This window comes from Salarias fasciatus, chromosome 19 (assembly GCF_902148845.1).
Source record: "Salarias fasciatus chromosome 19, fSalaFa1.1, whole genome shotgun sequence".
Lineage (NCBI taxonomy): Eukaryota > Metazoa > Chordata > Actinopteri > Blenniiformes > Blenniidae > Salarias > Salarias fasciatus.
In genome coordinates this window covers 12,566,866-12,589,493 of record NC_043763.1, presented here as the reverse complement: position 1 = coordinate 12,589,493, position 22,628 = coordinate 12,566,866, and the positions used below count along the sequence as shown (strand labels likewise).

The 22,628-nt window shown below is 43.7% G+C and overlaps 3 protein-coding genes across 5 annotated transcripts; all 3 read left to right on the top strand.

Annotated features, from left to right (window-relative positions):
- Window positions 1-172: 172 nt before the first annotated feature.
- On the top strand, window positions 173-6,304 carry LOC115406612 (SH2 domain-containing adapter protein F-like). 2 transcript variants are annotated; one of them, XM_030116745.1, is made up of 8 exons: window positions 173-349; window positions 1,718-1,913; window positions 2,109-2,210; window positions 2,365-2,527; window positions 2,727-2,984; window positions 3,091-3,265; window positions 3,478-3,597; window positions 5,049-6,304. In XM_030116745.1, the coding sequence occupies exons 2-8, from the start codon at window positions 1,722-1,724 to the stop codon at window positions 5,233-5,235; spliced, it is 1,197 nt and encodes a 398-aa protein (XP_029972605.1). In that variant the 5' UTR covers window positions 173-349; window positions 1,718-1,721; the 3' UTR covers window positions 5,236-6,304. The 2 variants fall into 2 exon arrangements, with proteins under 2 accessions (XP_029972605.1, XP_029972604.1); XM_030116744.1 differs by having other exon boundaries at window positions 1,718-1,967.
- Window positions 6,305-7,462: 1,158 nt separating this feature from the next.
- LOC115407134 (testicular haploid expressed gene protein-like) lies at window positions 7,463-9,601 on the top strand. The gene is made up of 6 exons (XM_030117492.1): window positions 7,463-7,646; window positions 7,736-7,794; window positions 8,168-8,225; window positions 8,397-8,523; window positions 9,083-9,266; window positions 9,358-9,601. The coding sequence occupies exons 1-6, from the start codon at window positions 7,585-7,587 to the stop codon at window positions 9,597-9,599; spliced, it is 732 nt and encodes a 243-aa protein (XP_029973352.1). The 5' UTR covers window positions 7,463-7,584; the 3' UTR covers window positions 9,600-9,601.
- Window positions 9,602-10,294: 693 nt separating this feature from the next.
- Window positions 10,295-21,442, top strand: LOC115406611 (interleukin-31 receptor subunit alpha). Of its 2 annotated transcripts, none has more exons than XM_030116743.1 (15): window positions 10,295-10,355; window positions 12,134-12,247; window positions 12,690-12,840; window positions 13,814-13,986; window positions 14,071-14,237; window positions 14,355-14,520; window positions 14,876-14,958; window positions 15,189-15,414; window positions 17,402-17,581; window positions 17,882-17,989; window positions 18,757-18,903; window positions 19,030-19,161; window positions 19,243-19,336; window positions 19,508-19,589; window positions 19,899-21,442. In XM_030116743.1, the coding sequence occupies exons 2-15, from the start codon at window positions 12,190-12,192 to the stop codon at window positions 20,565-20,567; spliced, it is 2,436 nt and encodes an 811-aa protein (XP_029972603.1). In that variant the 5' UTR covers window positions 10,295-10,355; window positions 12,134-12,189; the 3' UTR covers window positions 20,568-21,442. The 2 variants fall into 2 exon arrangements, with proteins under 2 accessions (XP_029972603.1, XP_029972602.1); XM_030116742.1 differs by having other exon boundaries at window positions 17,375-17,581.
- The last annotated feature ends 1,186 nt before the right edge of the window (window positions 21,443-22,628 follow it).

Genomic DNA, 22,628 nt, shown 5'->3' with positions numbered 1-22,628 from the left:
AAAGGATTTACCACACGCTCACTCACTCTCCGTCTGCAGCTTTACTGTCGGCATACTTGGAAACCGCTCCGGGAGACAGCGCAGCGCGGCTCCGGATGAACCTCCCCTTTAAGGCACCGTACGGAGGGCAGACTGTCTGCTCCGCTCCGCTCCGGGAGCACCTCCCCTTTAAGGCGCCGTGCTCCGCTCCGGCTAACATTAGCAGACTGACCCGCTTGGCTCACAGTCAACATTTCCCCAATGCCGATGTGATTGTTTATGTTTTCTCCCGAGCTGGACGGCGTTAATAGGAAGCGGCGGATGGTAACCAGAAAGACGTAGCTGGAGCGGGCTATGCAAAGAAACGAGGGTGAGCTGGAAGGAGTAACGTTAGAGCTCTTCGAGGTTAGCTTGTTTCCAGCTAACTTAGTTAGCCCACGCACACATACATGCAGAACAAGTGACTGCTGAGTTTTTAGAAATTAAAATACATAACGATGTGTTAAATCTCTAATTTGGTGCTACTATACAATTAAGAAACCTTACTGCTGCTGTTATTAACAATTTAATGTTGGGAAGCCTTTATCTTAACCCCAGATGCTAACTGGCTATTGTTAATTTGCTCCTGAGTTTCTCATCAGGATAATTAAAATAAGCTTTTGTGGCAGCCAAATCCAGGCTTTCTGTTGAAGGAGGAGGTTGCAGGATTATACCAATGAGGGGGGAAATATTAGGTAATCTTCAGGACCTGTTGAATATTAAACTCTTTTTTTCTCCCAGAGGCGAATAAAGGAGGTAAAACTTCGTATTTGTGACCTAAATGTTTGTTTCCCGCATTTGGAGATAAGATTTTACAGATCCCATGATATTATTTTCCCCATGCGTGTATTTTAAACCTCTCAGGTTCATCTTACATCACTTAAAGAGACAATGACCAGAGAACAATGGAGACAGGTTCAGCACAACTGAAGTGATTTCCTAGTTATAATGCAAAACATGGTAATTTGCTAATAGTATTGGTAACAATAAAAATATGGAATACAGACCCAAGTTTGCACCTAACCAACACCACTCGGACTCAAAACAATTCAAATGCTTTAGAAGGAAAAAGGATAATACATTCAAACAAGGTTATGAAGAAATGCTTAAAAATGAGAATTTTAAAATGGTAGCCCAAATTTTTGAAGATGTAGCCATGCTCCCATGCTGTTTATACAAATTTCTGACTCTCATCATTCAAGTATTGCAGCAGAAATCCTGATTCATCAGATTGCGCAGCACTTTCCAGTCTGAGTGACCACTTTTTCTTACTTTCTCGTCTGTCAGCAAGTAAAATTATAGCTGTTATTGTATATCATTTTTGTAAAAATCTGTTGTGTGAGGATAATCCCAAGCTTATGTGGTAAGAAACACAAGGTAAAGATATTTTCTTTCAGGCTGTAGCTATTAAAAGAACAACCGAGCTCTAAACTTGGCAGTGTCAGCAGTCAGCCATCATCTGAATGCAGCTTGGCCTCGAACAGGACCACCGTAAGCTGTAGCATATGTTTTTACAGTGATATTCCCACCATTCCTTTATTTGGTCATCCTGACAATGTGTCTGCGTGAAAGCCATCAATTCCTGTAATTTGATTGGCCAGCCAGATATTTGCTTTACAGAACAGTTGAAAACAGATTTAATAGACTTTGAGCACTTCACTAAAAGGACTGCTCAATCTGTTTACTGCTCCCTCCTCAGATCCATGGCAAAGTGGCTGAAGGACTACTTAAACTTTGGCAGCAGGCGTGATCCTCCTCAGCCCCCGAGGCCAGATTATACTGAGAGTGAGATTTTGAGGGCCTACAGAGCGCAGAAGGAGCTGGACTTTGAGGACCCTTACCAGCACTCTGATAAGGAGCACCAGAATGGAGGATTCAGCTCCTGCAGTGCCACAGTGAGCCTTCCTTCTTTCCCTGCGTTTGGTTCCGTACTGCCAAATGGTGTCGAGGTACGACGTGCATGTTTTTGTACGCCTGTCATCATCCATATCTCTTTTTCCAACTTAATATTGCTGGGATCTGGAAACTGGAAATCTTTGTCGTGTTTCAGTCAAAACTGACCGTAGTTTGCTCACTTGTGTTGTCATCAGGTGAAAGTCGTGTCTCCAAAACACAGACTAATCAAAGTGGACTCTCAGGAGTTTGGTCGCTGTAAAGTCCCTCTGAGTCCCGTGACAGTTCAAGAAGAGCCGGTAAGTATTGTTTTCTCTTCAGTTTTTTGTGTGGGTATCCCTCTGCACTTTTTTTTTTTTTTAAATGACCTTTAATTTTTGTTTTTAACTGTCTCCATTTTCTCTTTTTGATATATTTTGTAAAATGTGTTTTGTCTCTGTCTTTTCTTCCCAGGTGGTTCCTTCTGCTCCAGCAGCGTCAGACACCGACACCGACTATTCTGATCCGTTTGATGCTCGTCCAGACCCAAGAAGCAGGCCAAACTGGGAGCCTAAATCTGCACCGACTGACTGCTGCAGTTATATGGAGCCTTTCGAGGCTCAGCGGATTATTTCAGGTTCATAAATAATAAATAGACTCTTACAGATCTACCCAGGTCCTGATGACAGATGGTTCAGATTTTGTGCCTGAGCAGATTTCACACAATATGTTTTACACTAATCAGATCTGTTGGACTGGAACAAGTTTCTCCTTTATCCAAGACATTTATTCTTTCTGTGCCAGAATTGATTTTACTCCGAATGTCTCCTGTGCAGAACTGCAAAACAGCATGATGTCAAACAAGTCTGTGGGTGGAGATGGCGGCCAGCTGTATGACAACCCGTACGAGGAGAGGAGTCGTCACCACCATCGGGCCGCTGCACCTGCACAACACCAAACCCCGAAGGCTGACGCTGGACTGGGCCTGATAGACAGCAGGGAGAGCCGGCTGCCTCAGGACGACGAGAGGCCGGCTGATGAGTACGACCAGCCCTGGGAGTGGAAGAAAGACGATATCTCCAAAGCTCTTGCAGGTAAAGAGACTTTTTTTTTTTTTTTTTTTTTTTTTTTTTTTTTTTTGGAGCAATTTCTTTTGGTGTTTGGTAAAGCAAACCTGTTTTCCTCCCTGTGTGGCCACAGTTCAGTTTGAAGGGGCGGAAAGAGAACGCTCCCGTGTTCAGACCGAACAGACCAGACTAACCAAGACCGGTGCGATGCCTGCACCATCGGAGCCAACCACGCTGCGGCTGGCTGGCGACACTCCTCCGCTGCTGGGCGAGAGAGTGGATCCATTTCTGCCTCTGGAGAATCAAGTGTAAGTAGATGTTTGTAGGGCAGAATTGAAGCGCCAGTCTTTTTCTCATGATTCTTTGTTTCGCCTGAAATTGAAACTTTTTTCAGTCACAAAAACCCATACAGAGAGATTGGACAAAGGAGTAGTCAGATGTTCATAATGAGGAATTTTTAACTGTGTGAGTGTTCTGTACAGAGTCTCATGTTGCTCTGTTTCTTCCCGCCGACCTCCAGGTGGTACCACGGAGCGCTGAGCCGCTCGGAGGCAGAGACTCTCCTGACTCTGTGCAAAGAGAGCTCCTACTTGGTGAGGAACAGCCAGACCAGCCGAAACGACTTCTCACTCTCCCTCAGGTAGAGACCGAATTAATTAATTTTTTTTCTGTGAATTACATAAATGTGAAACAAAACATCGTCAATATTTACAAAGTCATTTGTTTGAATATGTCAGACTGATTGAATAATTAATTAATCGAAGCAGAAAGCTTCTATTAATCCCTAACCATTCCTTCTATCTAAACATACAGGCTACCACACAGAAAGAAAGAAGAATAAATAAATTGTTCATGATCGTCACTCACAAAACTAGATTTACAAGCAGCTTTTTGAAAAACAAAAATGAATTGCACAGTTTGAAATCAATGGTCACATTAATCCATAGTTTAACTCCAGTGAAAGAAACACATCTCCCTTCAAACAGCTGTGTTAGCTTTGGGCAGAACAAACCGAGAAACACCACACCGGTCATACTGACTTTCTCTTATAAAAAAAACAACAACTTCTGAACGGAACCTGGAATTGACAGTTTGTGCAGATAATGATTTGTCATTATTTTGTAATAAAACAAGTCATTAGGTTCAAAACACATGATTTGGCAAACAGTGGATTTGTTTGAGCATAATAATTTATTTAGTTTGAGTCGTATTGCTCGTTTATTTATTGTTTTTATGATTGATGTGAAGGTTGATCCCCACAGCTCTTTACAATAAAACGTATAGACGAATAAGGATGGAGCCCTGTAATTCAACACATCTCTTGATTTGTACAGGATTGCCAGTGACTTTGAAATCCTCCCTTTTGTATAATCAGTATGTTTTTTCAGGATGCTTTGTGATCGATCACAACACTGCTGCTTATACCGTCACTCCAGCTGTACTACATATCACCCAAGTTTGTGTCAATCAAGCTTGAATTACTGTGACTGTGTTGTGTAACCTTGGCTTGGTCCATCATGGTGACAAGTATTATTCTTCCTGTTGCTGCACATCTCAGGAGAGAACCAAAGATCTCACCTTCTTCATGATGTTTTCATTTGAAACGTCATTTTTTTATATTTCTCGGAGGAGAATCGTTTCCTGATTCTCCACACTGCGCTGTTTCCAAAATTAACTGATCCAGTTTTCCCGTCATTTGGGTCTTGCTGTGTCCTGTGGGCGACGCGAGAGCCTCCTCTGATCTGAGCCTTAAGGTGGCTTTTAATTGTGCATTGTCTTTTATATTGTCTCTGCCCCCGCCCAGCTGTTCTATTTTTTGCTGCCGTTTTCCTGCTTTTCTATTTGGAAATATGCTGAAGACGGATGAGACGCTGGACAGACTGGAGCCAGCTGATAGTCCTGCTAACACGTAGACATCCACTGAATGACAGGATTGTTTGACCGTTGGTTTTTGTTAAATCAAAAAAATATTTCAAGCTTCATCTTAAAAAAAGGTGTTTTGAAAACTACTTTTCTTTTTTTTTTTTAATCGTCATGTCCAAACGCTCCCATCTCTGATCTGGCCGGATGTTGCCCCTCCCTCTCTGACAGGAGCTGCAAAGGCTTCATGCACATGAAGTTCACTCAGTTGGCTGACGGCCGGTACGTCCTGGGAGAAAACAGCCCCCCCTTCTCCACCATCCCCGAGGTCATCCACTACTACACCACGCACAAGCTGCCCATCAGAGGAGCCGAGCACATGTCACTACTGTACCCTGTCATAGTGCAGACTCTCTGACACACACACACACACACACTCACACACACACACAAACTGTCTCTCCTGGTGCTACTGAAAACAATATATACTCAACAGTGACCAATTTCTGACTCTTTTCCTACATTGCGTATTCACTGCCATCCTACCTGCACTGCTTTCAAGAGATTAGACTGTTTGGTGCCATTTTCCCTTTATTTTTTTAATAATAATCCCAGTATCTACACTGGCAGCTTAACGAGAGAGTTCAGTGCCTCATGAGCCTATGCCTGTGAAATGGTATCATCACTGAAATCCCTGTTGTTGTTGTTGTTTTTTTTTTTTTTTTCATTTCATGAATCATTAAAAATCCTCGGTTGCTGGTTGTAAGATTTCTAGCCAAGTGCTTTTAGGCTGAGGAGAAAAAGACAAAGACGAGTCTCAAGCTGCCTTGAGACGGTAGAATTTTCTATAATCTTGCATGGAGATTTGTCCCTATTAGTTATGCAGAGTCTGTGAGTTCGCCTGTACTGCCAGGTCACTTCAAGAATAATAGTAACGGGACTTTTGGGCTTCAGCTTTTGCCCCATAATCAAGGTGGTGTTTTTCCAGAAGCAGCTATTTTCATGTGAATTTAAAACTGGCAGGTGAAGGTGGCTGTCACAGTGTATGATTTCATCTAGACATAGATATTAAAGACGCTCTTGGCAGCGTGATAGATTTATACACATTACTGTTATTATCCTTTTGAAATGTTATTTACTAGACAAACCAAACGCTACATAATCAGCCCAGGCCATGTATCAGCTCTGGGGTTCCTCTCCCGCCTGTGAATGTTTTGCGATGCTGTAGCCCCGCAGTGTTCTCGGTTCATCGTGCTGTTGTGTGAACGACGCAAAGTGACAGTATTATGTCAGGCAGACATAGCGTGTTAACGTCGCACAACCGCACACTCCTGCAATACTAGTTTAGAGAATAATATTTCCAGTATTATATCGAAAAGCTTGTGGCTTTGTGATCATGAACACTAAAGATGCTTTGGTAGTTTATTTACTGTGTACTGTTTTATAAGATTTTAAATGTTTAAAATAAAGGTGTTGTTTTGTTTTCAGTTCGTGTGGTTTTGTTTTTATTCTTCCCAATGAAGAGGCTTGGTGAGAAAATGACTAGTCACCAGGAAGGCTCCATAGCCTGGACTCAAACCAAGGGCTGTCCCGCTGTGAGGGGAGAGTGCTGCTAACCACTACACCACAGAGAGTACTGCAGATTCATGTCATCTCATATCAACTATTAAAGCTGTTGATAAGACCGAATGGACGCCCGTTCATCTCACGTCTGCACGTTGAGGCTGTTTGGTGTACTGTTACCTGTCACTATAGCAACCGGCAGGTGTTTGTGTCACCGAGGGAAGGAGCCACTGCATGAAAACATCAGGTAAAATAAACTTCCTGCAAAGCATGTATCTGTTATGTTAAATTATTCATGTCAGCAGTATGACGCAGCACTGAGTGTGTGGTAAACCTCTCTTATTCCGGTGAAGTTTTCCAGGCCTTATGCACTTGGCGGTTACATGCAATAATGCCCTTAATTATTAATACAGAATGTCTCTTGTTTTTTCATGTTGTTTATATTGATAAAGGGGAGCAGGTGAACCGGAGAATTCATTTAGCCACATTTCTGCTCACTTCATTTCCACCAATTTCCAAAGCAGATGTGATGCAGCTAAGAAAATGATTAAAATTTGCTCTGAGCTTTGTCTTGAAGTCCCACTTTAAACACTGTTTCCATTTTCTAGTCTGTCCTCTTTAAGAGAAACGGTATACTGTCACGGCGCAGGTGTAAGGACTCAAGCTCAGGCATCCAGGTGAGATTCAGCACTTCACTGAACCGAGGATAACGAGAGAAGCTGAGCAGGAACAGACGACACCGGGAACAGGGCTGAACTGGCGTTGGAGAGAATCCGGGAAGAGAGGCGCAGAGAGGCGCACAGGGGGACAACCAAACAAACAGAGGGACTGATATGGACACGGGAGTGAAGGGAGGCCAGAGTTGCAAAAAATGTAGAAAAAGAAGTCATTGAGCCAAGTTCCAAGCCAGATTTTGTGATCTTAAAATTCAATTTGATTGCACAATTTTGTTCTTTGGGTCAGTTTAGAGTGTGGTCTATTTCAGTGACATCCTAAATCCTCAAAAGTTAAACATTTGTGCATCCTTAGTGTCTTTCTCCTATCATTTCAGCTTGCTTTCATTCTCAGTGAGGCTTTTAAAGCATCAGCTGCATTACGTCGTCTCTCCGGCTGAGCTCCACCACAAAATCCTCTGTAATAGCAGAGGAACGTCTCGTACGTAGATATTTCTTTAACAAGCTGTTTTTTACTTTTGAGTGTTTTCATGGCTGCTCGGATACATCAGCTCGCTCAACCAAGAGCAGACCAGCTCAGATCTCCTGACCGGTAGGCCTGCTTGATGCCCTTTGATCTTCCTGAGAGCAATCCTGTCAAATCAGCCTTTCTCCTGAGTTACTCTCCTGTTTATTTTACAGTCGCTCCGTTTACTGGCTGGATAAATTACCACCAGAAAGGACGGGATCCACCACCAACAGTAAACCCATTTGTTTTTCCTCTTTAACTCCCTCTTACCAATTTGTTTAATGCTTGTTGCTTTTTTCTTCCAAGTGATGTGTGGCTGTAGAGCAGCGTACGGCCCTTCAGCCTCTGTTGCCTGAATCTTTGTTCTTTTTTTTTTCCCTTGATAAAAGCTTTGCATTCATCCACTAATTGCTAATCAGACATAAAATGCTGCAGCTCTTAGCTGTGTTTACCTGAGTTTATTAAGCTTTGAACACTGGTGACAGTATGTGCTGCAGAGACAGGCATGTTTTATTTCATATGTGGAGCGAAGATGGCTCCAATGACGCACAATCTGAGAAGCCCACGCACAATTATTTTTGCTCTGCTTTGTTTTTTTTCTTCAGAGTTAACCCCTCGATTGTTGGATTTATGCAAAAGCAAAAGATTCGACTCTCAAGACACGTAAATATACTTCCTTTAGTAGCCTTTTTTTGTCTGCACATTCAGTGTCCACCCTTCCAAAACTCTCTTCGAGTGGCTTTAACCCTTCCTCTTTCTTCTTAGAGCCATTTTCACACGTCCACTTGGCTTTTCTTCAGCCTTATTTCTTTTGTCTGGGTTCTGGTTTCTCAGGATCTCACCGATCTGGGCGGTGAGTAAGTGCGCTCTGAAGGCAGTTGCCTCACAGAGGCTGTGTCGTCTGGCTGAGCCGCGGCGGCCTGTGACTGGCTGGCAGCTCGCCCGCCAGCTGCCAGTTCCGGTGAGTAACACTCCCCACATTTCCTGGCAAAAAGTTGACACTGCAAGGCTTTTTCCCAGAGTCTTTGGCATAACAAAAGCATTTTCAATCAAACTCAGGTTATTATTTAAAAAGTTTTATAATATGACTCATTTAAATGACTTGTGGTTTCTCTAGTTTTGAGTTTTCTCGCCTGCAGATTTGTTTTGTGTTTGATTTTGTCTCTCTCTTGACCAATAGAGAACTCTCTGAAGCCCTTCACTTGTCAGTATGGGAATATGTAATATGTGTTTTGACCTGGACTTAAGTTTAATAAATGGATAATCTTGAGTTCTACACGCATTCTTCAGAGTGCAGCATTGAGACTAACATCATAATCACTGTAATTTGTTAAACTAAATCATCGCACAAGAAATATATTGGTATGAAATGGCTTTTGATCCGAAGATGTGAGCTATAAATAATATTAGAATATTTGATATTTGAGACCAATTAAATAGTCTAGACAGGATCAAATAATTCAGATGTGACATTTATTCTGCTGAAATGACAGTGATTGCATTTTTGTGGTTGGCACTGTCTTGTTTGTGGTTTTTTCTGTCAGCTGAGCAGCGGTACTCAGACTGTAGTTGCAACTCCACGGATTTTCCGGCTCGCACAACCAAAAATAAGACGGGTTCAGGATGGATCCGGCCAAAAATGTAAAGCTGGCCTTTTGACCCACCTCCCCAGCAAAGCAAACGCTCACATAGAGCTGCTGGCGAGTGAGTTAATCAGTCATGTACTGTTCCAGAACATGTGTGACCTATTTGGCCTCCCCCAACATGGTTTTTTTTTTTGGTCTTTTGCGTTCAGCCCCGAAGCATGACCATCCCATGTTCAAAGGGGAGCGCTCGGCGTGTTGGCCCGTCTCCAGAACGGCACGACACCATGCAGCCAGCCAGAGGCTTCACGATCTGGCCGCCCCCAGAGAGCGGAAGGCTCTGTTTGAGGGGTACGACCCATACGCCGTCAGCCGGGCCGCCCGGTCCGCCCAGCCCTCTCCACGGATCCAGCAGCTGTGTTTACCTCTGCCCCGTAAATGTATCTCACAGTAGGATGGAACCCTGGAATGCTATTGTTCTCACTTAAAAGTGAAATCTTTTTTTTTTTTTTTCTGTATTGACAAAGATAATAATTCCATGTTATCTACTCTTCCAGATGGATGTGTGTTATTAAAACGATTGTAACAACAATATGCTTGAAATGTCCATAATTCCCACCTGACACCTTGAAAAGGATTAATTTTTTTGAGAGTGTTTTGCATAAATCTATCACCTGACCGAGCAGCTGTCACTTCTGGGGTCAGACATGCAGAACTCTGGACTGATGAGTTTATACATACAATGTGATTATGTGTGCCAGTGGCGGGAGAAGAGACATCACAGGATCGGATTTATTTTGAATATGGAAAACAGCAGGGGAAATGGTTCCTAACTGCACCTGAGCTGAGAGACATCTGGTGACACAAGACCGAGCGGCAGTGAGTCACGTGAGAGAAATCCAGTAGTCATGAGAATAACCCACGAGGAAGGAAACCGACGTTAAAACAACAGAGGCGAGGACAGGATGGCAGCTGAGCACAGATTTTGGTGTTGATAAAAGAGAAAATGTCCCCAGATAGCGGTAAAGTTCAGGACCTCGAATGTCGGCTTCCCATGTCCCCGTGTGGGGCCTCGAGCCGCAGCGGGTGCCACGCGGAGGCGGCGCCTAATGAGACTTTTTACTTTCGCAACAGCGAGGATGAGGCAAAGCTCGGGAGCTTCCTGACAGACGTGCGCCTGGATTTGAACAAGCGAGCCGCGGCAGCGTGAGTAAGTGGAGATTTATCCGCGTCTTTACAGAAACTCCTCAAACTCTGAAACTTTCAGCGCAACTCTTCAGTCTGGACGGCGTCCCGCCTCTTTTCTACTTAAATGTAAAAAAAAATAAAAAATGAGTCATTTGTGAATTATTATTCACAACTGGTTGGCTGACGTACAGCAGGAGACTGTTGTTTGACTGGTTTATTAATTCGGAGAAAACGAGTATAATGTATTGCCTGTTTAGGTTTTTGATTTAATGAGTCTTTGCAAAACTTATTTATTCGTCTACATTTGTCTGGAACATGCGTTTGTCTTGTGCCAGGAGAGCGGAATATGCAGCTCAGCAGCAGAACTGACCGTTTGGCATTAGATCTGCAGACGTGCTCATCCCACAAATGCATATTTCTCACAGATGTGGGCCAGTGAAATAGGGTGGGGGGGGGAGGGGAATGCTTCCAACACCTGAGTTCTTTTTCTTTTTTCGGTTTCTTTGTTTTTATAGCAGTTTCAGTCCCGAGATATTTCACCAATTCTGAACTTGCTTGCTCATGTGGAACTGTTTGGTTTTCCCAGAAATGACCCTGTTATAATTGTTGTTTTGTAAATACAACTGAATTGAAATCTGAATTCAATTAAATAGTGATTTAAAAAAAATTCCCCCTCATTACAGATAGCTGTATTTTGATTCTGATCAAATCAACCTATTTAAGTGAGTCCGAACCTGATCTATAAATCATAGCTCACAGACAAGAGCCATACATTTCAATTTCAGTTTGACCTGAATATTGTAGCACCAACTGCTACACTGCCCTTCAAGGCATTCCACATATAGAGAAAATGAGGAACACATAGTCGTCAGTGAAAAAGCAGACCAACAGCGGAAACAGACTGACTGGAGGAAGACTATCAGAAAAGTTTGGCTCCACATTATGAGAGAACCTGGAGGAAAGAGCACCCAACAAAATCACTGGTGAGCATTTGCAGCATTTAAATGTATGGCGACTTAAAGAGAAGCGACGAGCTCAGTACAGAAAACAAATGTTGACTTTTTCTGACTGTTAATGATTACCAAAGCGTTTGTGTACATTTTGTTAAATCGATATACCAAATGTGAGATCAATGAAAAATGGCCATTCAGATCTGAACTGTCTTATCTTGCATGCATGAGATCGATTGTTGAACTTTCGGTGTTTATTTATTATACGATTTGAATACTCCTGCTTTGTTGCAATAGAATCAGAATAGCCTTTATTGTCATTGCAACAAGTTACCCAAGTTGCAACGAAATTACTTGGGTTTTAAAGACGCCCAGGCAGCCAATTATGGCGCTTCGTCAATAACACTGCTGCACGGCACTAACATCACCCAGTATTCTCTCTGTGGAAAAACTGAATTTATTATATTTATAGAAATCCTTGTGTGTTTAGTACTGTTTGTGTTTAACATCCTGTAATTCTGAGAAGCTTCAGGATCGTCAATTAGAGACATAGATTAACTCTGACAGTCTTTTGACATGAGTTGTATAGCTAAAGGCAAAAGATATTGTGAAACAGTTAAAGCATGTTGGAGATATATAGATGATCCATTGTGAGAAAGTCCCTGTCAAGCCACTCCTTTCAAATCAGGCCCTGCAGCTTCTCTTCATTTAACTTGGATTTATTTGGTCGATTTCAGGTATAAGAGAGTAACAGAATTCTTCAGTAATCTTTGAAGATGCTGACAGACCAGCCTCCGTGTGTCCTGAGCCCGCCGCACGCCTGACACCCAATTTCACTCTTTTGTTACAGGAGCTTCAAGCTGTAAACGGCTCTGGAAAAAGAGGGTGAGACAGCGGGCGGCGCTGATGGAGGCGAGTCCGGCCGTGGTGCTGACCTTCATGATGGGGGTGGGATTCTCATCAGGTACTGCCCGTCAAATCACCGCACAATGCAAAGGTCTCAATTTGATAAGCAGTACTTCAGTGTTGTTATGATTTCCTACGTGTGGGTGTGTACAAAGAGGTAATCAGAAGTTGTTTTCTGCTATGTTAAGAATGTTGTAATAGCAACTGTCATGCCCCTTCTTGCTTGAGCCTACCACTCTACTGCGATTACCGCAAGGAAAATGACAGCTCTTATCTCTTCATCTTTAATGATGAATTGAATATGATTCAATCTATTTACCAGCTAAAAAAAAGCATGTTTGGGAATTAATGTTGAATCTGCAGTGTTTGATAAGTTGATGGATTTTGTAATATTAACAAAATCTGGACACTGTGCAGCAGTTTCTCTCCCCAGAAGGGTTATATGAGGCCGTGCCAAACTAAAACTCCAGGTTCTTCCCTATTCTCCGTCCCTCTTCCAGTTTTCTCGTCTCCGTCATCCAAGGCCTCCATGCAGCTCCCGAAGTTAGTCGACTGCGTGTTTTTTGAGCGCACAAATGTCACCTGCCGCTGGAAGCATGAAGCCGACTCAAAGACAAAAAATTACACGCTGGAGATCTGGGATGCGGCATGGTAAGATGCAACGGCATGCGCACTGAAACGACAGTACTTTAAAAGTTTAAATGAAGGTCAGTGCAAGGACGACAAAACGAAAAGCTGAAGGTCCTCGTGCAGTCATAAAAATGTGCCGGCTCACTGCCTCATTAAGATAAAGTGACTTTAACATTTACATTTTCAAAGAGTTTTCAATACTGTTACTTGTAGACTGTGGATATTTTCCAGAGATGTTATCTGATGTGACTCACTGACTTCATGTGTCAGACCTTTCCTTTATGTGTAGCTTTTCTGCGTCTCTGCGCTCAGTTAAAAACAATTTCCTGTTTTTTTTGGGTTTTTTTTTTGTTTAAAGAGTGATAGACGAACAAGTTCTCACTTCATGTGCTGCTTGTCGGCCCAATCTACATCTGAATCGTTCATTCGTGTGAGTTTTTGATGCTATCTGACTGTGAAACTTTGACAGGCCCCCTTCGAAGTTCCTTTCAACAGCATGTGGTTACAAAGATGATAGTGTGATATATGTGGTTTGTGTGTGTGTGTGTGTGCACGCGTGCACTGGGCAAGCGTGTGAAGAATAAGCACCGAGTTGCATGACATGCATCCGAGACTGATATTTCCCTGTCTGTCTCTGGCTTGTGCTCCTTCGTGTGGGTGCTGTCGGAACCGAAGTCTGTTTTTACACAAGAAGTTATGGTGACTTTGTCATTCTGAGGATTAAAAATTGATCAGATGAGATAATTTTTGGTGTTTTCTAGTAATGAATCTTCATACTTTAGGTATGACGCTTCTGCCAGTCACACACTGCACGTGTACGTGCAGCGTAACACAGTAAAATGTTGCAATATCAACATGTCAGGTAGGTAGGTACAATAAACTGTGGGGAAAAAAGTGAGGTTTCCATCAGGATGATCACCATATTTAAAAGTTTTAATAAAATTAGGGTGAGATTTAAATGTTTGTGTGTGTGTGTGTGTGTGTGTGTGTGTAGGGGGAAGAAACGACCTGACATCATCATATCGAACTGTACTGCGAACATCACTGAGTGCACTATGAAGATGGAATACAGAACCTCCAGACACGAGTACTGCATTATGGTCACAGCCCACATGGACGGTCACAATATTTCATCTGAGCCCCGATGTCGGCCTGGGAGGGAAGAAGGTGACGATGTTGCGCGTCTCTGACTCACGCTTTCTTGTTTTGTCTCCTGCCTTTTCCTGACTTTGTTTTCCCTGTGTTTCTCAGTGAAACTGCCCTCTCCGGTTTTGAAGTGCATCAAGCCTGTCCCTGGGTCGTCTCAGTGTCTCGGCTTGGAGTGGGTCAAACCTGAGGAAGATGAATTTCCACTGGCAGCGAGTGACATCCAATCTGGGTTACTGAATTCCCAGATTGAGTTCGGAGCCAAAGGGGAAGTAAGTCATTGCGCAAAATAGTTTTTATTATCCTATTTTTCTTTTGTTATTTGAATATTCCAAGCCACGCTCCCATCATTGCCCCTGCATCTTGTTCTGTTCTTCTGTCCTGGGCAGCACCATGATAAAGTGACAAACGTGAGCGTGACCGGTTTCTGGTTTAAGGTCTGCGGTTTCAGACCGAATACCTCTTACAGCATCAGACTTCGACATCGCTTCAAGAGTGAAGCGAGCCCATGGAGCGAGTGGAGCAAGCCTCTTGACGGACGGACAGGAGAGGCTGGTAAGACCAACTAACAGATCTGCTTCTCACATCAGGATCAAAGGAAGGTATGTCAGCTCTGCTGCCGTCATCTCCTGTAATGACTTCCTGCAGGGAGTGCGCACACTGCTCCCACTCTGATTTCAGAAGACATAAACACCCCGAACACTGCACAGCACACGGGAGCTCAGCAATAAGCCCTGCGCAATTCAAAAAAACCATAAACCAGTCCAATCCACCACATGTAGACCAGAGAGACGAGCTCCTGTCATACCCTGAGAAGTCGATCCATCGTCATTTAGAGAGTGAAGATGTCTTCCTTCAAATGTGATTACATCTTTTCATTAGCATTGCTCAATCTTCTTTCTGCTTAAAGCTCCATCCGCTGCTCCGGTGGTCTGGAGGCGACTGAGAGAAAGTCCTCACAGTGGGCTGAGACGCGTCTCCCTGCTTTGGAAGGTGTGTGTGCATGTATGTGTGTATTAAATCTGACTTGACTGAGTCATCGGGCACCGGTGATTATCGCTCTGTGCCTCAGTGTTCAATCATCTTCCGAATGTGTTGACGCAAAACAGTTTTTCTGTAATTACACATTTATTGAATTGCAATCTGACTGATGAGGCGACTGTCCCATTAAAGCTTTCACATTATTGCAGCAATCCTCAGTTATCCTCTCCTTTCTCCCTCAGCCTCTGCCACCGGCCAGCGGCAGAGTTCTCTTCTACAACGTGACTTGTCAGACAGAAAAAGATGGAGTCCTGAACAACCTTAACGGATGCAAACATTTGGACGCGACAAAAACATCCTGCAGCGTACATCTCCCCGCCGATCGCTGCTCCTGCAGCCTGACGGCCTCCACCTTCGGGGGGGCTTCACCAGAAGCCCGACTGTGGATCCCCGAATCCTCCAAACAAGGTAAAACCTCACATGGGACTTTTGTATGAATCGTCACTAGAACCCATCATCACACTCAAAAATATAGGCATAGTTGTAAAAGTGGCACAGAAAACACACCCACACACTTTAACACTTAACAAAGGAAATGAACTCTTATCTTTGTCACCTTTCACGAGCTTACGCACTACATTGTAAACAAAAAAAAAAGTCCTACACCCAAAGAAAAATGTATCAATAACAACTAAAACACACTTTTAACATGGTTGGTAAAACCCCCCGCCTCTCACACAAAAACAAATGAGGAAACAAGATGTGGTGTCAGAGACAAAGAAAACTTTTTTTACCCACATAAACTAACGTGGAGGCAAATACAGTGAACTTTATAAATGACAAGACATAAATCTAAAGATAAGAATCCTAAAAATGCTTCTGAAGCCGAGGCTTAAAGTTATTCAAACTGTGAAGTAATCAAGACGGACGACGCGCTGCCAGGAGGAGACGGAGCTGAAACTGACGGTCTGGGATTAATAGAGGATGCGAGACACTCTCTTCAGTTCTCCATCAACTGGGATTACCAGGGCAACCAGCAGCTTTCACACACTGCGAGAAACACAGATACAAAGAAACCCAGACCTGGTATCGGGCCCTGGGGCCGGACCACAAGTCCTACTCCCCATTTTTGCGCTCCATTCAAAAACTCCTTGATAGCTGCCAGCAGATAAGTGAGGAAAGGATGCAGCGTCCAGGGGCCAGTTGTTCAAAGAAAAAAAAAAGTGATTGTGTCCCCATGAAATAAAGCTCCAAAAAGGGAACAAACCCTTGAAGAAAAATGATTCCACAGATGTGGTTCTGGACATTACTGGAGGTGAGAACGCTAAAGCTCTCAGGGATTTAAGGTGTTGTTGGGGACGGAGAGCCTCTGATTTTAGAGGAAAGTGATCCAGTTGCTCCCGATGCAGAGGAAACACTGGTTCTGGATCTCGGCCCTGTTACCGAAGAACAACCCGGATCCTGTGGTAGAACCTCCAGTCACAAAATCTCAAAATAGAAACACTTACAGTGAGCCCAAGTTGGTTCATTGTGATATGTTCCATTTAGATCACTGATAATCCGGATCTGGTCATCTTTAAAACTGTATCTGGATCAGGAGGATCCAATCCAGTGCTGCTTTGAAGAACCCAAGTAAAAGTAAGATGAACTGCTTGATCTTGGAAAGGCAAAAATGGGATTTCAAAATCCGGATGATCCAGATGAAGTGTTTGGAACCACTGGCCCCAGAAGACCGTTCTCGTGCTTACACGTGATGTTACTCGGAAGATTATTAGTAATCACACAAAGTGAAAGCACTGTCTGTGGAGGTGTGATCTTAGTAAATCAAACCCTTGACTTTTTCATGACTGCTGCACTGAACAGAGATTTCTTACTCACGGACATGACGAAAGTCTGACAGCAAACAGCCCGAGGGATGATTTTTTTTTTTGATTGGTACACACCTTTTAGGGTAAATCAGCATTTTGTCACTCTGTCCTGACGCATTGACGGAAGTTCAAAACAAACACAGAAGGAGCAACCGGAGCAACTTCTTTGTAAAGCTCTTCTCTTCTCTTTCAGTTTCTGTTTATATAAGTTCCAAGTTGAAAAGAGGCGTCATCTGGCGCACCTACACACCTTCCTGACTCACTCCTTCAATGTCTCCTTTGTCTCTCATCTTTTGCACTCCTCTGTCCAAAGGTATGAGTGACATCAAGGGAAGGTAGTGTAAAGCAGTGTGACGTGGCTTCTTATTGTGTGTGGGGAAAAAAAAAACGCTGTTGTTTTGAAGATAACAATAAATCAGCAGACAGCTAGAAGGACGATATGAAGAAAAAAAAAGCTGCAAGTTTTCATTCTTACTTTTTTGAACAGTAAAAGATATTTAAAGGTGTGGGTGGATGGATTTGGTGAATCCTCTCATGTCCTCGTGTATTTCGACTCTTAGTTGCCATTTCGTGGCTCCCCTCCTCAGCGCCGAGCAGCGTCGGCGTGAGTCAGCTGAGCGACAGCAGCGTGGAAGTTGGCTGGACGCCTCCGGTCGGCCCGTCGGTGAGCGGCTTCGTGGTGGAGTGGTTCGCCGTCGGAGAAAACGGCAGCGGCGTCGTGCACTGGGAAAAAGTCGGTCAGTCCAGCAGAAGTCTGGTCATCACAGGTAATCCATTTCTACCTGCATCTGCTCAGCCGAGTAAAGCTCTCTTGAATATCATAGGAAGATTTAGAGAATGGGTACAACCACTTATCAGTTTACATCACAATAATTGGTCAAATAACTCTGCTGGGGGGTTATTACACCATTGGCAGGTATCATTATGACTTTATTGGTTACAAGCTGCCCTTGCTGACCATCATCTCCAGACTACGTGGCATTGTATGGACAAGACGCCACATCTGACCTCGTTTCAGCCCAGGAGAGACGCAGAAAACCAATACTGACGATATTGTTTTGTTCCAGAGGGATTAACGCCAGAGGTGTGTTACGCCGTTTCGGTCCGAGTGCTGTATGAAGAAAAACAGATCGCAGGGGAAAACAGGACTCAGTTTTTTTACACGCGAGAAGGAGGTACGTGAGATCCACTGCTTATTCTGAGGAGTTTTCATGCTGAGGAACACCTTGCATTGGAATGAAGAGTGTCGAAAAATACCGCAAAGAATCTGTCTATCTTTCAATGTTCTATCCATATTTTATCAAACGGTTTTAGACTGATGCTCATTTGCTCAAACTTTGAAAGAAACTTCATCACTAATGCAACATATTTAACCAAAAAATAAATAAATAATGAGGTTGTGTTGGAATGAGGAAAATAAAACCAGAAAAAAAAAATTTAATGGCACAATTGAAGATACTAACTTGAAAGAATGATTGTATTTTCTAATGATCTTGAAATGAGGCCTGTGTTGCAATAAAAAAGCGTCAGTTTACATCATTTCGTTTAAAAAATTCCAATTTTCTTCGACTCTGAGGACGCACATGAGACGACCTGCCAGGAGGCACCAGAAAATTGGTTTCAGACTTTAGTACAAACAGGAGAGAAGAAATATAGCAGGATGGGAACTTCATGTCAAATGAGTAAAGTTTAAAAAAGAAATTTGTCAAACCCTCAAAATCCAGACTGAAACCAGGGAGCGTTCTGTCCACCCTGACATTGGGGCAGGCTGGACTCAAAACGTAATTTTCAACAATATGGGTGAGGTTAAAAAGAGAACTGGAACTAAAACAGAGTTTCACACAACAGTTTTTACTGACTTCAGGTGTGTTATAAAGAGAAGAGAAGTGATTTGATGGTTCTTCATCGCCGTCGGCCTGTTTGGCTCTCTGTGTTCCCGCAGCGCCCTCTGCTGGCCCCAAGCTGACATGCAGCTCGCCCTCCGACCACACGGTGGAACTCCGCTGGCAGCCTCTTCCTGTGCATCGGCTTTGTGGCTTTCTTCAAAACTACACCCTGTACATCACAGAATCTGGTGAACCGTGGAGGAGTGAGTGACACACACATTCACACACGCACACACACACACCCAGAGTTTTAGAAGATTGGATTTTCTAATGCACCTTTTCTCCTTTGGCTGTTTGATATCATCACATTTTGTGAATTATTCCTGTAGATCTCACTCTGGACCGCGGTTCTGACCACTACACTCGGGAGAAGCTGCCACCTGGAAACTACCAGTTTTCTTTAGGGGCGAACACTGGCGGCCGCTTTGGACGTGCAGGGGACGTTTGTAGTTTCAGCATAGGTGAAGAGGGAGCACAGCACACACTCTTCAAATACCTACATGCTGTATTATATTTAACTCTGCTTTTTGGTGTGTGTGAAGCCGCTGAGGCCCCGCTGGTGGAGTACGTCCTGCTTTCAGTCATTCTGACTTCGGTGCTGCTGGTGTTGATGGTCGTCCTGGCACGCATTAAGATGTAAGACAGGTTTGTGTTGGTATGAATGAGAGTGGGGTTTATTTACAGAATTATTACATGATAAGTTCAGGTAATTCATATCTTTCAGACAGTGGGTGAGCTGTGCGCTGATCTGTGGTCCTGGTTATTCTCAGTTAATTTCTTTCCCTCTCTCTCATTTCTGATGTTTAGCATGAACGACAAGCTGTCTAAAGCCATCCCCGATCCATCAAACAGCTCTGTGTCCCACTGGATCCCTAAAACTGACTTGGAGGTAACATGATTCACCCTCGTCTGACCCTTTATCTGCCTTCTATTTCATGTTATGTCCTTGCAAAATGTTCCTTCACTCAGCCTGATTTAACATACTCGTTCAAACAACGATGAGGCTCCAACCCAGTGTGTTTTATTTACCAAATAAACCTTTTGTGTTATTCATTGTCTTTTTATTGTCCTTTATTCATGTATTTTACTTTATTGTACAGATTGCTGGATTACTGTTTTCCCTCTGTGTGCAGAGACAGACTCTCCCCTCAGAAACACGCCCGATATGAAACATTCTGTTGTTATGTTCCCGCTCCAGAGGCCGAAGCAGGTTGCATTACCAGACAAACCCGAGGTCAGCTTTCCTGAGGTCCTGCTGCTCGGTGAGCTGGAGGCCTCGGATCGGGACCAGGACCAAAGCTATCGGAGCATCAGCAGCGTCCGGACGCCTTTGCAAAAGCAGCCCTCGCCGCTGCACGTTGACACGCCCGAGAGCGTGCTGTTACTCAGGAACTTGAGCGAAGCCAAGACGTCCTCCATCCCAAACCTCTCCGCTCGTCCCTTCGTCTTACCCGACATCCTTTTTTCTCACCCTCCTAAAACTCTGCCTTTCATGCCCGCCTTCGGTCCTGGGTCCGGCGACTGGCAGCGCAGCGCTCACAGCGTTGGAGATGCGAAGCAGCCGCCAGGCGGCGCCGAGTCGTCCGACCTCCCTCCAGCAGACGTCTTCTGTCCTCCGCTCAAACAGCACCAGAGTCTCTGCTCCTTATCTGACCTCAGCGGTACGTCTCATTCCTCCTCCTCCCAGCAAGCGGAGGCCAAACAACCCGTTTCTCAAAGCGCCTTTAACTCATTCCCGTCGCTCCAGTGCGCCTTCACGGCTCCTAACCCTTTCACTGCGGCGCTTCCACCTTTCTCTCAGTCTATGTTTGTGGATCCTTCCTACTGTCCGTTACAGTGTGACCCTTACATCCCCTCTGATGCTTAAACACTGTGTCTGCATCAGCATCAGAGTTATGATAAAACCCGTTTTTGTTTTATTGTGTCTGTTGTAATCAATCTGAGCCAGTTTGTTCATTCTGCGCGCTTTGATGCTTCCGACGTGCTTCTCCATCAACGTCTTTGTGAATAGACTTTATGAACCGACACTCGCTCAGTTAATTCCTTATTTTGTCTCATCAAACGCCAGAAAAACAATGTTTACTACTTCTTCCCTGCAGAGGTGTTTGTATTCCCGTATAGATATCTGTACTGGACTTTATATTTTGTTGTCTCGGCCTCTTTCAAGATGATTGAGAGTTAGCTGAAGAATTAAAGCAGTTTTGTGGTCACAGTCATCCACACTGATGCTTCAGAAATTGACGGATTTTAACGCATCAAGTTTAAGATGATCAAATTACATCAATAATAACTGAATGCCGAGACTTCCTGGTTTATCATGTCTGAACAGGTCATTGGCTGTTTTTATATTTTGATGATTTAGCTTTGAATCTGGGATACAAGTTGAGTCGTGATCTCTGTCATGCTTAATGATAAAGCTGCTGTGTTTACAGTAAGTGTGGGAATGTGTGTGTGTGTGTGTGTGTGTGCGTGTGCGTGTGCGTGCGTGCGTGCGCGCGTTCGCATGTATTTGAACGTGACCCCACACATTGCTACCGAGATGCCTTCGAAAAGGTGTGGTGCATAATAAAGTTAGATTAAAGTACATTAAAGAAGTCCTATTGGTACATTTCTTTTTAACAATGCCCATTTTAAAACAATTCTTATTTTCACACCAATATTTGCTCTTCAACTTGTGAAGTTAAAGCTGTGAATGTTTCATAGGTAATGTGAACTAATGGCGGCCAAATTCTGATAGGAAGAGTTATAAAAGATATACTCAAGCAACAACAAGAAATTATAAAACCACCCAAATTCTGAAAAAAAAAAAAAAGGATACTTGGCACCTAAATGCACTAAAGTCAGATTTTTTTTATTTCTATTTTAACCACTGGAATGTGTACGAGATGTTGCCTTACCTTATGAAGCTCAGCCTGCTACCTCCGGTTTGAATTGAATTCCAGAAGCTGCCGTGAAGCCGACCTGGAGCGGCCACAAGCCTGAACAGTTAATCTAGTGGACACGTAAACGCTGGCGTGTCCCGTAAAGGCCAGAAGAATCTCTGCTGCCATCACGACGACGATTAAAACCGACAGATACAGGCAAACGAATGACTGACGAATGACTTTGGTTCAAAACTCTTCAGGTGTACAGTGACGACATTTTCAATTGCAGCGTGTTGCTGCAGTAAATTAACAAGATAATATATTGTGGGATTTATATTGTATTACATGTCTGATCTGTTGTCTTTCTCTATGTTTGAGCCATATGTTGACGTTTTTGATCTACTCTCAGCACACATGCTGCAGCGCCGCTCAGTGAATTACTCCTGCATCTGCTTTATTCGTCTGTTTCATCCACACTTAACGGCTGATTTATTACGTACATTCGTACTGTCTAATGCAACCCAGTGGGACATAGATGTATCCATTTGAGATCAATGCTCATTTTCCCAGTGTGCGCCGTGCAGCTGCATCATTTTCAGAGGTCTGCACCTGAACCCGGCTGTAGATCAGGCACACAATTGGATATATTGGATATATTGACGCTGCAGTATACGGCATGAAATACGAATATTAGCAGTTAATGGAGGGCATTGCATTTGGAGGTGTAGCTAATAAAGTGGCCTGTGAGTGAGAGTTGCTGTCATACAGCTGAAACCAGCACAAGATGTTCCTGCCAGCCTTACCCGTGGATTATGTTCAGTGGTGTGTGTGTGTGTGAGTGTGTGTTGTTTTTCAGTGACAAGATGCATGAAAAGAGGATGCCAGTGTTCTGTTGGTTGTTAGTTTGAACTCCTCTCCTTGCCATTTTGCTTTGTTTTTGTTCCAGAATTGCACAGAACAGGGACTCAGGCCTCTGGCTCTGAAGACTTTGGCAGCTCAGGGTGTTTTTTTGGTTTGTTTGTTTGTTTGTTACAGTGTTCCTAACTTCAAGGTCATCGCTCTAT